The 16,702-nt window shown below is 36.4% G+C and overlaps 1 protein-coding gene across 1 annotated transcript in view; it reads left to right on the top strand.

The window, feature by feature from the left end:
* Positions 1-13,410, top strand: part of Fam171b (family with sequence similarity 171 member B) — a 68,551-nt gene extending 55,141 nt beyond the window's left edge. Inside the window, exons 6-8 of the mRNA XM_070019513.1 lie at positions 4,087-4,203; positions 8,237-8,360; positions 8,678-13,410. Coding sequence (XP_069875614.1) covers positions 4,087-4,203; positions 8,237-8,360; positions 8,678-10,028 — 1,592 coding nt within the window. The 3' untranslated portion in view covers positions 10,029-13,410. The remainder of the gene's footprint in view (positions 1-4,086; positions 4,204-8,236; positions 8,361-8,677) is intronic.
* Positions 13,411-16,702: the final 3,292 nt, after the last annotated feature.

Here is a 16,702-nt window from a genome sequence, read left to right as displayed (position 1 = left end):
ATTTGATACCAGTTTGGGTAGAAAAGTCTGTGAGATTCTTTTTTTTATTGTGAAAATACCATACAGTGGGGTTACAATTACATGAGCAAGGTAATGAATACATTTCTTATCAAGCATTGTTGCCTCCTCCTTTGTTTCCCCTTCCCAACCCTTCCCATCTCCCCCTCCCCTGTCCCCTCCTCCCCCCAGCCAAAGTCGTAAAGTTTGTTTTTCAACCTAACGTCTTGTACATCTCATTGTTGCAATGGGTCTACCTGTATCCACATTTAAACGTTTTTTTTTTCCTTTCCCTCCACAAATTATATCAACATCAAATACAATGAAAGCAGGGGTTATACCATGGGGGAAGGACATACAGAGCAACAAAGAAATCATCTTATAAATATGTTAGAAACAATCACAAGAAAGAAAAAATATTTAAATACTTATCTTGGGGTTCATTTCACCCAACATCAACTTATCTGACCTTTTCTGCTTGTCTCAGACTAGTTATTGCAAATAAGGGAAACCATGGGACCTATGTTTCTTTGGGCCTGGCCTGGCTTACTTCACTTAATATCATTTTTTCCAAGTCTTCCCATTTATCTTTAATTAACCAGCAAAGAACCAGAAGTGGAGGTGTGGGCTCAAATGGTAGAGCATCAGCCTTGAGAGAAAAAGTCAAGTGAGAGTGCAAAGCTTTGAGTTTAAACCCCAGTACTGACATACAAAAGTTTTTATTTGTGCTCAGGAGTTTTTAGTAGGTCATATGAGCTTACCCAAAAGCTTGTTGAGAAGTGTCAGTTTCATGAAAGTAAATAACAGTGTTTTATTAAAAACAAGAAGAGTTATTCTTTTCCCCAAACAACTTGAGGCACCAATATTTTTTCCTGTGTTCTAGTTCCTTGAAGCAAGTACACCAGCACTTCCCCACTCAGATTCCCTTGTGTATGTTCTCATGTAAACAAGGTGGGAGTCTAAGTTACCAGAAGAAAAAAAGATGTGGGCGTGGAGGGTGTGTGTGTGGGGGGGAATGAGTCCAGAAGTGTGCGTGGAGGGTGTGTGTGTGAGGGGGTGGGCAGGTCTGCTACAGAGCCTTGATGATTATTCAGGGCTCATTTTGCCTTTCATATAATCTTTTCCCTCTACGTAAGCATCTTCCTTTATTACTGCATATTTACCTAGGTTGAAGGCTAGAGACAAAAAGAGTCCTTTTTTTCTGGTAGCCACAGAAATAGCCCTTGGATTCACTGAAGAATATGAGTTGTCCGAGTCTTAAATGGTTGTTGCCTGTTTTTAAAGAACTTCCAGTAGCAAACTATTTGAATTGATATATATGCAGTTGGTGTCTGTTTGAAGGCAGACACTTGAGTCATTTTCATCATTCCAACTTTCTCTATCTTATTAAAAAAACAACTATTTGGACAATTTCTCTGCACATGACAAAATTTCATCCCTTTATGGTTGAATAACAATCGTGTATATTTTCTTTACCCATTCATCTATCAATGGACACTCTGGCTAATTCAGTATCTTAGCTATTGTGAATAATGCTGAGATAAATATGGGAATAGAGATATCAACAGTAGACAGGAGGAATTAGTTCTAGTGTTCTATAGCATAGTAAGGAAACTGTTGTCTGTAGTTTATGATAAAAATCAAAAGAACTAGACAGGTTAAAAGATTCTCACATTTATTGAGTAAATAAAAGATATCAATCTCTGACCTTAGATAAAAGAATTCAGATATAGACATTTGCACAAAATGACATACCTTTAAATATAAAGAATTATCACAAATGTTATAAAGGCTGTCAAACTTGCATTAGGAAATAGCCCTATTACAAATAGAAGTAGAAGGAAGAGGAGGAGAAGGAGAAGGAGGAGGGAAGAAGACAGAAGAAGAAGACATGGATGAAGAGGAAGATGAGGAAGAAGAGAACAGGAAGAGGAGGAGGAGGAGGAGGAGGAGGAGGAGGAGGAGGAGGAGGAAGAAAGAAGCAGCAGCAGCACCAGCATAGTCCCAAACATAGGGTCTTTCTTTCCTCCACGACCTTGGGAAAAAAAAAAGTTGCTTGGGCTCACAATTTTAGAAGTTTCAATCCACGATTTTGTTAGCCCTTTTGTTTTAGCCTGTGGTGATATAGCACATCATGATGAGAGCTTTGTGGAGGAGCAAAAACACCCACTGCAGGGCTAGGAAGCAAAGAGGAGGAAGAACACGGGATTGGCGTCCTGAAATCCCCTTGGAGGGCATGCTTCAAATGACTAAAGACCTTCCTGTAGCCATAGCTTTTAAAGGCCTCACCACTTCCCAGTAATACCATGTTAGGGACCAAGTTTATAACACCTGAGCTTTTGGGTTATATTTCAGATCCAAACTATATCACACACAACATAAAGCACTAACTCGTAAACACAGAAGTAGGAAGGAAGAACATGTGCTCTTAAATGTCTAGGCCTTGTTCCTAGCTATCTGTGAGCCTTCACAAAGCAAATGAGCTATTATTACATGTCAATCTTCTCATCTGTAATAGAATAACAATACCTACCTAGTAGGTTTGCTGAGGAGACTAAGTAAGAGAGGAAAAAAAAAACCCTCAAAAACAAAGAACTAGTACTGGCATAGTGGCTCATACCTGTAATCCTAATTACTCTGGAAGAAGAGATCTGAGGATAATTGATTGAAGACAATCCAGACAGGGAAGTCCATGAGACACTTATCTCCAGTTAGCCACCTAGTAGCCAGAAATGGAGCTATGGCTCAAGTGGTAGAGCATTAGCCTTGAGTTAAAAAAAAAAAAAAGCTTCTCAACACATAAAATCATAAATGTTAGGAAAAATATAAATGCCAAATGCCCTGATTTTCATATTAGATATTCCATTCAACTATCAAATTATCATACTCTTCTCTACAAATACATATATCAATTATAAACACAAGTAAAATACTACTTTTGTACTTGAAATACATAATTTGATACAACAAAAAATACATACACAAAACTTATCAGTAGCTTTGTTGTAGTGTTTATACGTATAAGCTCTTTAAAAATAAACTTTTCTCTACAGATGGTAAAATTTTATTGGAACAGATAGCATTCTTTTAAGTTTAAAAATTTTAGTCCTGGGCTGGGAAGGTGGCCCAGTGGTAGAGCGCTTGCCTTGCATGCCTGAGCCCTGGTTCGATTCCTCAGCACCACATAGGCAGAAAAAGCTGGAAGTGGTGCTATGGCTCAAGTGGTAGTGGGACAGTGCTGAGGCCCAGAGTTCAGGCCCCATGACTGACAAAAAAATTAGTCCTGAAATACCATATTTATATTATTATGTTTCATAACCCAATAAGGTCACAAGACATATATTGGAAGTATTTGATCACAATCCCAGCACAAAAGACAGATAACCATTTGTTAATGAATCAGTATATGTATGTGTATCTCTTTATGTATATATTTGGTTTTGGTGGCTCTGGAAATTGAACACAGGACTTGAAGTAGGACTTCACTAATCACATACTTAGAAGCCACATTTTGAGAAGTTGACTCAGGAATCTTTTATTAAAAAGCCAGTGACTGCAGGTGGACACATGTCCCCTGAAAACTTGCAGCCTTGAATACACTCAACACTGTTAGAAAACTGAGTCATGAGAGTAGTAAAGCAAAGAAAGAGCAAAAAACAATCCCAACAAACTACATCAACTCCAATGGAGAGCTGAAGTGGGATGCTATAGTGACCTGAGGAGAGTAAGGAGACACAAGGTAAGGCACACCCTGGTGTCTGAACTGGTCCGGGCCTAAACAGGGTCATGGTCAGGGAGCAGGGTCACAGAGAGCACAAGAGTCTGCAGAGTTCAAGGTACAGGACTGATAGGTCCAGTAACCTATTGTCCAAGTCCCTGCCCCTGACTCTAGGAATTCAGTTAAGTCCTCAACCATGAAGACAAGATGGTGGCAGTTAAACTCAATTCCTTATCCAAGATGGTGCCGGTTAGATCTAGTATCTTTTTTTTACTACTAAGTATTATTCAATGGGTTATCAGCAACTCCTATTAGTGTTAAAGATGCATAACTAACATTTTTATTTGATTTTTACTTACCTTCCTTTTAAGGTGCTTGGGTAAATCATGGCTGGGGAGTGGTCAAAGAACATAACAATCACTTAGTTTGGACTTACGATGCACCACATCTGGGATACTGGATAGCAGCTCCACTTCCAGGATCTAGAGGTACTGTGAAAATGAAACTCAGTAATTAAAAACAATTCAGATACCATTCTAGAATTATCAATTGGTTTCTATTTTATCTTATTTTAAATGTATGCTAAGGCCATCAAACTGCAGATGCTGCAGACTTAATATGATGAATCTCACAGAAGATTCATGCTCATTCTTGCTAGAAAAGGTATCAAAAGGGGGGAATGTCAAGGACGTTGGCTGACACTAGGCACAGAAACCTGAATTGAGAAAGGATTCCCTGAATGGTCAATTCCAGGATGTGACTATTCTGGAATACCCCTATTGGACAATTGACCTCATAGCACTAACTGCCCCAGGTGGAGATTAATCACCCTTTGTAAACAAACTGTAATCAATGTAAGGGCTGTAAAATTCTTACATACTACCACATCCTGGGATTGCCTCCTATAAACAGGCCTTCTGCCTCGAGCTTCTGAGCTTCCGGTACCACCCTAACTTGTTCCTGCCTATGCAACCTCCTCCCCTAGTTTAAACTTACCTATTGGCAACCAGAATTGCCCTGGTAGCCCTACCCCACTATCTAACCTTGTTATTCGTCAATGGCGTTCTCAGAGTTTGGAGGAGGAACTCCTCAGGGCCTGCTGGTGTAATAAATTCAAGTCTCCTAAAAGAAAAAAAATAGCATATACTTACTAGCTGTATGACTCTGGAAAGAACATCTCATCCCTTTATCTCCGATTTTTCTTTTCTGAGTTCATGTGTACAAGAAAAGATTAAGGACCATGAACTCTACGATATAAGGTAGCCATAATGTCTGATAAATGTGTGAAGCATGAATTTTGTTCAACACGAATATTTTTTAGTGTACTTTTTCATGAGTAAATTCTATCTAGACCCTTTATAGTATTTGGTTGCAAGCAACAGAAACATTTTGGATAATTTCTATAGGGATATAGGAAGGAAGGGCTAAGAAGCAGGAGCCAGAGGGCAGGAATCTCTGCAGCTCCAGAGGGTCTGGGTAGGTAGATAAGAGGATGACTTGTCTGTCTTTGCCATGTGGCTGCTATGTTATGGCCGACTCCAGCCCTTTCAAGTATTTTTCTCAAACAGTGATAGAACATTCTACAGATGAAGACTGGTTGGCCCATACTTGGGTCTTGAGTAGTCTGAAGAAGGAAAAACTCTTGGATAATAGTATGTCCAGACAAAAAGATAGGTGATATGCCAAACAAAAATGGAAATGATGTTTTCAACAGATGGTGAGTGGGAGGTGATATCCAATACAAGAGACCTATACATATTCCTAAAGAAATGAGTATTTTTGTTTTCATAGTTAATGTTTTCAAATTGTTTAGCTAATGCAAACATAGAGAAACCTACATTGATCTTACTCAGTAAATTTCTTTAAAAAAACTAAACATGATGTATTTTCTCCATTAAATCTTAATGAATAAAGAAACCTCCTCTAAACTAGACTGGTCAGTTTGTTATCCTGCTACTAGTTTCTTGCTCTTCTGGTGTTTGCTGGCATAAATTGAAGTGTTTCTTGGTTTTCAACTTTCTGTCTCATTGTTCTCATTGTTTGAATAAGTACAAAATAAAAGTAAAGCAAAACTTTTAGTTTTAGTGAAGGTTTGGGAGTGGAAGTTGAGTGTTCATATCCTTCCTCCATCCTCATCATGTCAGAGATGATTCTTTTTCTTGTTTCAGTGCTTTAGCTGCCAGGTAAGAGGCAGCTCTTACCTGCCTAATTCATGCTGGTCAAAAATAGTCTCACCCAGCATGGTGGTGCACACCTTTGTTCCCCATACTCAGGAAACTGAGGAAGGAGGATCACAACTTTAATGCCAGTCTGGGCTACATAGTGTAAACTTATGTGAAAACAACCAAATGCAAACAAACATACAAAAAGATCAGGGTGTTTTGTTTAATGGCAGTTATTTTGTAGAGCTACTTAAAGAAAATTTTAAAATATTCAAAAAGATAAATTCCCAGTATAATTTAGGAGTATACATTTTTTTTGCTAGTCCCGGAGCTTCAACTCGGGGCCTGAGCACTGTCCCTGAGCTTCTTTTTTGCTAAAGGCTAGCATTCTACCACTTTAGCCATAGTGCCACTTCTGGCTTTTTCTGTGGTACTGAGGAATCGTACCCAGGGCTTCATGCACGCTAGGGCAAGCACTCCACCACTAAGCCATATTCTCAGACCCGGAGTGTACATTTTATTTGTTTAGTTTTTGTGCCTTATTGCATCATATAACTTTATTATAAATATTATTTTTGACTTAGTTTTTTTTCTGGAAAACATTTTTGTGGGGGTGGGGGTGGAGGTGGGGGGATAGGTTATGAGGCTTGAATTCAGGGTCTGGGTGCTGTCCCTGAGCTTTTTTCCATAAGAATAGCTCTCTACCACTTAGAACCACAGTGCCACTTCCAGTTTTCTGGTGGCCAATTGAAGATAAGAGTCTCATGAACTTTCCAGGCTGGGCTGGCATTTGAACTACGATGATCCTCAGATCTCAGCCTCCTGAGTTGCTAGGATGACAGGCATGAGTCACCAGTGCCTGGCTGGAAAAAGTTTTGTAATGACAGTTTTATTTTCATTTTGTACTAACATTTGACTTTTAAGCCATGCAAAGAAACATGGGTTAAGGTTAGGGTTAGTTTTTTTTTCAATAAAACCAATATTTAGTATTTCAGTTGGAGAAATATGAGCCATTAGCTATATAGAATGGAGAAAGATAATCTTTTTTTCTGTTGGATTTGTACATGTGAGATTATTTATTTGGAAACCAGATAGTGGTCACCTTTGTTCTAAATGATGCAAAGTATCATGCAAAGTATCATGCAGTTTTGCCAGCTGTCTCTCCTTATCCCATTCTATTTTGGCACCTATAATGAAATACTGATGAAAAAGAAAAATGTTTAAGTTATGTCATTTTTAATAAAAATCGCCCAAGGAACTTGTGGGTTTTATAGAGATGTGTACTTGCACTAAAAATATGCCTCAAAGAACCAATTTACATAAGATGGGTTTTATGAATTACAAAGCTAAAGTCATTTTCTACAACAGATTGAAAATCTGTTGTAGCATACCTGTTGGAAAAGCTTTTGTGTGAAGCAGAGCAGTAAAATAGAATCATGAAATTTACACTTAGTGTGAGTCAATACCTTCTAGTGATGCTTTTCAAAAATGTATTCTGTAAGCAGATCACAAATAAAGCAATACTTTATCCTAGAAGCAAAGATGACTTGATAGTTGGTCTGACTTTGCTTATAATTAACCAGATGAATTTGAAGTAGGTACTTGTTCATCTTAGTATTCATTTTCTTATTTTTAAACTGAGAAAGTTGGATATTGTATTAGACTGCTCAGTTTACTATAACAAAATACCACAGACTGAAGTGCTTCAATCCCAGAACCTCTTTAAACATAGCTCACATTAGTTAGAGATAACACTCCCAGGTTATTTCAATAGCACAGGTTACCATTTTGACTTCTAAAAGCAGTATCATTCCTGATTGTTGCTTGGCTACTGTCACATTTTTTAGGCCTTTTAATATAGTAGCATCTCAGCATCCAGATAAAATTTCTGGCCTAGTCTAGTCATTAATGCAGTGGCAAACACTCTTTCTATCTCAGTGGCTAGCCATAGCAGGCACTGTTTGCATTTTACTTTGTGTGAATGTTTTGGATTGAACAAAACTCTGCTGGGCTTAGCTTGGTTTAATCTAGCATATTTCCACATTTCAGAACTCTGGTTGGAGGCTCTGTGGGATATAATGTTCACATTTTTGAATGACTTAGCATACTTAGCATACTTATGCCATACAACCTCATTTAAGGTGTCCACATGTCATTGGTAAAAGCAAAGCAGTTGATGAATTTACAAAGGGTACGGGCGTTGAATTTCACTGACAGGAATGTGTGCTATGGGAGGAAAAGAAGCAATAGAAGTGTGTATCTATATTCAGTCTGTCTTATCTAGGACATGACATAGTCAAATAGTTTTCCTGAAATAATATTTTCTGTATGTTTTCTTTCTTTATGTTGGACCATGTAGATTCAGGTATAAGTGAAGATCCCAAGGACATAACTGCCTATCACACAGTGTTTCTTACAGCCATACTGGGAGGGACGATAGTCATTGTCATTGGCTTTTTTGCTGTACTACTTTGTTATTGCAGGTAAGATCAATATTAGTTAAGTGTATAAACATGCACACACGCGCACGCACACACACACACAAATACACACATGCATACCCCTATTAAAATATCACTGCCTTATATTCTTTATCAAATTATAGTATCATTTTAGTATATTCTGTGCATTACAAAGTTTATCTCTAAAAGTAAATTGTATAGTCTTTAAGATATGGATGTTGAAAATCAAAATATATATCCTAACAGCAACACTTCATATATGACATGCATATGTGGGATTTAAAACAATGAATCTTCTAGATTATAACCTTTAAATAACCTCATGATTTCTCTTCTAGGGATAAGTGTGGTACTACACAAAAAAGAGATAGAAATATCACTAAGCTTGAGGTCCTCAAGAGAGACCAGACAACATCAACGACACACATAAATCACATCAGTTCAGTCAAAATTGCATTAAAAGCTGAGGACAAGTCACAGATATTTAATGCCAAGAATGCCTCATACAGCCCTCAAAAAAAGGAACCATCAAAAGCAGAAGGAGAAGAAAGAATTTCCATGGTAAAAACTCGGGACAATTTTAAAATCTACAATGAAGAGGTTTCATATTTATCAGTCAATCAAAATAACTACTCAAGAAACCCAACACAGTCTTTGGAGCCAATTGGAGGGACCAAACAACCTAAACATATTAACAACAATCTGTCATCATTAGGTGATGCTCAAGAGGAAAAGAGGTATCTTACAGGTAACGACGAGGAGATGTATGGACGTTCCCACATTCCTGAACAGCTAATGCATATATACAGCCAGCCCATTGCCATCCTTCAAACGTCAGACCTCTTCCCTACTCCAGAGCAGTTACATACTGCTAAGTCAGCTACTCTGCCAAGAAAGGGACAGTTAGTATATGGCCAATTGATGGAACCAGTAAACAGAGAGAACTTCACACAGACTTTGCCCAAAATGCCAATGCATTCTCATGCACAGCCCCAAGATGCTAGGGAAGAGGATATCGTTCTTGAAGGTCAGCAGAGTTTGCCATCTCAGACTTCCGACTGGAGCCGATACTCCAATAGCTTATTAGAATCTGTCTCTGTCCCTGGAACACTAAATGAAGCTGTTGTAATGACTCCATTTTCATCAGAACTTCAAGGAATTTCAGAACAGACCCTCTTAGAGCTGTCCAAAGGAAAGCCCTCCCCACATCCCAGAGCATGGTTTGTGTCCCTTGATGGAAAACCAGTTGCTCAAGTGAGGCACTCCTTCATAGACCTGAAAAAGGGAAAGAGAGCCCAGAGCAATGACACAAGTCTTGACTCTGGGGTAGACATGAATGAGCATCAATTGAGTAGAAAGCTGGAGAGGGAGAAAACATTCATCAAAAGCATGCATCAGCCCAAGATTCTTTACTTGGAAGATTTAGACCTGAGCAGCAGTGAGAGTGGAACCACTGTCTGTTCCCCAGAGGACCCGGCGTTAAGGCACATCTTGGATGGAGGAGGGAGTGCAGTTATCCTGGAGCACCCTGGCGAGGAGTCTCCAGCAAGAAAAACCACCGTTGAAGATTTTGAAGCTACTACATCTCCCACCAGAAAAAGGGGCCGACCACCACCACTAACCAAAAGAGACAGCAAGACTAACATCTGGAAGAAGCGGGAGGAACGCCCACTGCTTCCCATAAATTAACTCCGAAGGTGGCTGTGTCTGTGCTTCTTGATGTAAATTTTAGTATGAACTGAAGAAGTTGAGACTGAGTGAACTCATGGTCCTGGGTCATGTCTCAAGGAGAGTAAATAGCAATCAGAGAGGAAGGCACTGAAGAATGCTTTTTCTGGCTTATTCTTTTTGTTTAGTTTTGAGTGAAGAATTTGAAGCATCAGCTTTTCAAAATGTGAAATAGTGTCAGAATGTTAATTATTTAACAAAATGTTTGCTCAGTCAGCCAAATTGGTATTCTCTTGAGAATAAAATAATGAGATGTGTATTCCTAAAGTTACTCTAAAAAATGTTGTGTCTGCCTGATGACTACCATGGTAAGTGGAAGCTCTTCTTCAATTATGTCCCCCTCTGCCTGTACTTGATATCAACTTGATAAATGTGGGGACTGATATTATGTTAGACTTCAAACACCAGACATTTTCTTTTGTGAGATAAATAGCAATATCATCCCCAAAGTAAATCGTACACCTATGTAAAATGAGCGAGATGTTTCTTGGTCATTAGAGAGAGTTACCAACTCCTTTAAGTATATGAACTTCACAAAAATAGCAATTTGAGAAATTAAAAAATATTGAGAAATGATTGTTGAGATGCAGGATTTTTCTTTTTCTTTTTCTCCCCCACCACCTCAAAATGAAGCAACCCAAGTTGTCAAGAAAGAAAATTTACCAATCTGGAATAACAAAACTGAAATACTAAGGCTCACTGATACATGTAGGCAAGAATAAAATTTAATGTATTTCTTCTAGTCAAAAAACTATAACTCAGTCACTTAAAGGCTAGTAAACTTGATATAAAATGATAAGGATAACGAATTCCAATGAATACCAAAATATGGGGAGATAAAAGAAATAAAAAAGTTTCATCTATGAATAGAAAAAGATGCTGTTTTCCTGAGGCTCAAAAATATTTCAGGAAATTAGTTATATAGGTAGAAGTTGGAACATTTGTAAGATGTTTGAGAAAATTGCTTTCAATTCAGGGGAAGTATAGATTCTTCCTATGTTCACTTGGCATTGTAATTTTTGTTCTTTATTTTTTAATTTTATTTATTTATTTTTGTGTGTGCTGGTCCTGGGACTTGAAATCGGGGACTGGACACTGTCATTGAGCTTTTAATGCTCAAGGTTAAAGCTCTACCACTTGAGCCACAGCTCCATGTCTGTTTTTTTGGTGGTTAAAGAGTCTCACAGACTTTCCTGCTTAGGCTGGCTTCAAACTACCATCCTCAACTTTCAGCTTCTTGAGCTAGTTTTAAAAGTGTATCAGTATGCTTTTCAACATAGTGAAGAATTCAATGAGAACACATTCATTAGCTATTTATATGTGTCTTCAGTTCTGAAGTTATTAGTCATATGTCCTAAAAGCTTTTAATTAAAATCAACCCTTCCCATTTCTCCTAAATATTTCATGAAGACACATATCTGAAGCATCTTTCCCTTTTCCTTGATAAAAAAGATGAAGTAAAATTGCTTTATCTCTCATTTTCTTACTATTCAACATAGGAGCAATATTGACTCAAGCCATGCAAATAAAGTGAAAGTTTAGAACCAAATAGCCACATTTGCTTTAGTAAAAATGTAGATAAAATTGAAATGGTAGACTTCAGTCAATATTTTCCTATAATTACTTCTGAAATCTCCTTTGTTAACCCAAAGAACTTAAAGACTTAGGGCACATGTTTGATTTATATTACTCAAACCATGGAAAACATAAATGGATAATACATAGATTTTTTTTTTTTTTAGTAATAGTGATATGGCTCACAATTAGAAGTTTTTTTTATTGGTATGACACACAAAAATCTAGATTAAAGTAACATGAATGAAAATGATTTGGGAAACAATGAGGAGTTAGTGCTCTGTGGAAGTGCCTTTGATACAGATTGCATTATTAGAAGGATATAATAACATTTTTCTTCAGTGTACATTATCTCTGTTAGCCAAGTAAACAGATGTGCAGTTTTTATTAAAAATAATAGATCTAGTGTTTCATGTTGGAACAATGAATTTTGCATGTTGCATTTCTTTTTCTGGGTTTTAATCCTGTTTTTGAATTCAGCATACATCGATACATTGTTTGTGTTGGAATGACTTTAGAAACTGTATAGCAAAAATGTTCCTCCTCCTCTTCAATATTTCAAGTATGTATATTTTTCCACTTTTAAAACTGTTCCATTCCTCAGCTTGGTAAATGAAATACACATAATCCTATGTAAGTGTACAACCCAGGTATACGAGTTATTTTAGTCATTTGTGTGTGGAGAAAAGGAGAATACATTTCCCAAGGGCTTTCCTAAAACTTCTTGTTTGATTTTAGAAGAAAACTTTTTTTTTCAAACACTGCACATGCTGTTTTTTTAATTGGGAATTTTAGGCAACTTATCTTTTCTAGTGATCAAAAGAATGTGACTTCTCATTTGTGAGTGGCTCACAAGTTTCCTGGTTAAAAGATGAAGCCATTTACTTTTCTTAGCCCCACTCCAAGTGAGAATCCATCAACAACTATACAACTTTCTTAAATTTTTAAATTGAAAGCCAACACAAGTTTTTGCAAATGTAAACCTAGATAATTTTGGTTACAAGTGGTTAACATTTGTGGATCCTTTGTATGTACTTTGGATATCTTAAAGGCAAAAATGTCAATTGTCAATTTACTAAAGCACATCTATATGTATTTTTGAATACATATGATCATAGACTTTTTAAAATCGATTTTTATGACTTTATGCAGTTATATAGGGATTGTACCCTTTTATAATCTGTTTAATATGACACTAAGACCACAAATGTTGAGGAAGAAAAGCATGTGTGTGCTTTGGCAATCACTTTCAGGTCACTCTGAAAAATATTCTGGCATCCATACATAGTGTAGGGTTTTAGGCATCTGTAGGTTAAATAATGTCCCTTAAATTCCCCCAAAGAGGTGAAGCTCAAAGTCACAGTTCCATTTATAAGATATGGGTTACTCATTTCTCCATGGAATGACATTGTCAAAGAATTTGTATTAATTTCCCCTTCAGATCTAGAGTTGATATTTTGCCCTCTTATTTCCAATTATTTCTTTCCCATACTCTCTCATCAAAGAAGTCTCATGTTTCTGTGTATTTATTGCTGTTATTACTATATCCACTGCTGAAAACTGTTCTGAGTCTGGAGATTTGTAAAATGTTAAGAATACTTCCTTAAAGATAATAAAATAAATCTAAACATATAATGGATACATTGTTTAATTTGGGGTAGAATGTAAAAGCTTCCTCAATGGACATTTAATCTAGTAAATATCCAGCCATTACTTTTTATTCATTTTTATTCCCTTTAGTAAAATAAATCTGTGCTTATTTAATGCACTTATTTTCTCTTTGTAGTTTGTATCTCCTGAGTTCATATTTTCAGTTTAAAGCTGAATGTAGACAAATTGTTTTCTATCCAATAAGGTGTACGGTGTAATATGATAGGTGTTTTGAGAATTACTTACTTTCCAAGTGAGAAAGTGACATAAAGTCTCCCATTCTCCCTTTAAAACTGTTCTTTGGACTTTAGAGACTACATGATACCTCAAAAGCAGCATTAGGTCTTCAAAATTCTCTGCTTTAGAATAGTTTTTAGAATTATTCTGTCACTAGATATACCTTCAAAGGTTTGAATGGGATTAGGTTCTCAGTCAGCTTGGAAATACAGTGCTGTTGCCATCCATGGTGACTCTCTCCACTGACATTGTGATAAAGACTTTAACATGGAACCCTGGAAGTGCCATCCAGGCTATGGCACTTTGCTCCAGTGCTTGATGTCTATCAAAGAGAGTCCTGAGATCTCAGGCAGGATGTGGCTCCTTGGAAGGGTCACAGATGACCCAAGCTCACATGGAACTGTTTGTAACAGCCTTTCCTAAATCACAGTCAGAAACAAATGGATGGTAGTCATGAGCTGTTCATCTCAGAAGAGAAACTAATATGGGAAGAATGATAGGAAAAGAATTTGGATGGAGATAGGATATGTTGATGTTTATGAAAATTATGAGTGTTAGTACTTAATTGTGGCAGATGACGAGGAATCATTTGTCCTGGGAATACATGTTGGAAAAAGGTCCATCTGTGCCACATGGTTGCTTTATCTGGACTTCATAAAAAATTTACTTGACTCCATAAAAACACTTTTGGCCACCTTTATATAGGTAGGTTTCATTATAAGAGTAAATACAGTTTAGGTCCATTAGTAAACTTTTCTCACTTTTTATCATTTTTGAATTTGAATACATTTGTAACGAAGTTTTATTATGATGTTTTCATGAATGCTCACAATGCAATGTGAAGAAATTCACCCCTTCTACCACATTGCCTTCCTAAATCAAATAGAAAACTATTTTTCCTCCTGAGGAAACTGATTACCTTATTGTCTTAGATTTGTATTTGCTTTCTACATCAGAATAGAGATTGAGGTTTTTCATTTTACAGATGTGATATATCATATATAAAATTTTAAAAATTAAATCTATATCCATAATATATTGATTATATTATAAAACAACATAGATAATAGCTATATTATATGTACTATTACATATGATTATATTTGTATCATATATCACATTATAGATTAGATAAATAGATAATGTGTAATATATTATAAATACATATAAAATAAGTAATATAAAAATAATGGAAAACTTAATTTTTATATTTATATATGCTTTATTTTGACATTCCATCCATTTGAGAACTATATATTTTTGTTTACTGAATTTAGAGCTTTAAAATGGAAACATCTTCAGAGTTTATCCCCAGAAAGCTAGTCTAGACATCAGAATTCATGTTAAATACTGAAGAGTGGATAGACTCAATTACAAATGAGGGGTTAACCTTTAATATACATGGAAAAGTTTGTAAGGAAAAATGAAAACTTCTTTCTGAAATAACTTAAAGGTTACAGATTTTACTACCTAGGATGTTTGTCAAAATCTTGTAGTAGTGTTTTTCTGCATTTTCTTAGATATGGAAGATGAATTACCTTCTCAAAAATCTGTTAGGAAAGTTCACATGTGAAGTTTGTGCTTACAAAAACCTGACATCATTGAACTGTATATCTTGAGCCTACACTAGCTTTGCTGGTGAATAATATTTGACAGTTTTGTGAAAAACCACATAAGTTTGTCTTTTTTCCTTAGGCTGACCAGGGTTTTACAATTCATATATTAACTGTCTATAATCCCTGTAGAGCTTATTAGAACACTAGACAAACTGCAGACAGCCTGATTCAAAACAAGCCAGATAATTACACTCCCAGGAGCTTCTGGTATTATTATACTTGAATGACTTCATTAAAAACCCTTCCTAGTGAAAAGCATAATTGTAGTTGTTAGGCAATGTGGAATAAATATCACAGAACAAATTTTATTTTCTACATTTTCACATTTCAGTTCAGAAATTAAACTTTTCTTCTATATAACAAATACTTGTTAAAAAGTATTTCTTTTGAGCTTTGCTATTTAGCATTTGGTATTAAGTACTATTTTGAAATAGTACTTATGAAGATTAGCCTTAGTAAAACAATTCCAATCTAAGTCAGAGCAGTTCTAAAGTCTCATTTGCCCAAAATAGATTCTTCAATTTACTACTAAAGAAAGTAAATCCAGTATGTTAATTATGAATGCACTGCTAGATTCTTTTTTGTGTGTGTGTGTGTGTGTGTGTGTGTGTGTGTGTGTGTGTGTGTGTGTGTGTGTGTGTGTGTGTGTATGAGAGATAGAGACATGGAAAGAAGGAGAGAGAGAGAGAGAGAGAGAGAGAGAGAGAGAGAGAGAGAGAAGGAAAGGGGGTGGGAGGGAGAATTTGGAGTTGAACTTGGGGCCTCTGCATTTTCTTGGCTTTTTTTTTTTTAATTCAAGGCTAGGACTGCATAACTTGAGCTATATTTTCACTTCCAGGTTTTTGTTGGTTAGTTGGACACAACAAGTCTCAGATTTGTCTGCCTGGGCTGATTTTTAAACCACAACTCCTAAATCTCAGTTTCCTCAGTAGCTAGGATTACAGATGTGAGACAATGATGTCTTGCCTAAATTCTTATATTGAATTAATATTTGCATCTTGTTTATGTTTATCTGAGAACCTCAGAGCTTTACGGATAGAAACTGTACTTTATAATCCCCTAATTATCAACAATATCTTTGTTATATAAGGATTACTCAATAACTATGAATGGAGTTACAAACTAACTAAATAGATGATAATGGATTTTGTTCAATGGAAAAGAATCTAAAGATGTTTTTTTAAAAAAAAATTAGGGAGACTAATGCCAACAGATGGTGGGAAAAGAGCTCTCCATCTTGTACCCCAACAACAACTTGTCAGCAATCTAGAAATATTCTTTGCTTTGAGATTCAGTCTAGGCCTAGGGGGATTGGAATTGGAGGAACGACTGGCAGGTGGTAGGCTGGTAGATGTCATTGCCTACTCCAGACTCAGAAATCCCTCCTCATACACTATGAATACGGGTATTTTTCCTTTTATTGTGTAGGTGATGTGTAGAGGGGTTATAGTTACATAAGTAAGGTAATAAGTACAGTTCTTGTCAAACTTGTTACCCTTTCCCTCAGTTCTTTCCTACTTTCCTTCCGCTTCCAAGTTGTACAGTTTGTTTCCAAAA

Source organism: Dipodomys merriami, unplaced genomic scaffold (assembly GCF_024711535.1).
Source record: "Dipodomys merriami isolate MVZ:Mamm:240054 unplaced genomic scaffold, mDipMer1.0.p SCAF_1, whole genome shotgun sequence".
NCBI classification, from domain to species: Eukaryota; Metazoa; Chordata; class Mammalia; order Rodentia; family Heteromyidae; genus Dipodomys; species Dipodomys merriami.
Note: the sequence above shows the minus strand (reverse complement) of the source record. Positions and strands in the feature narration are given on the sequence as shown.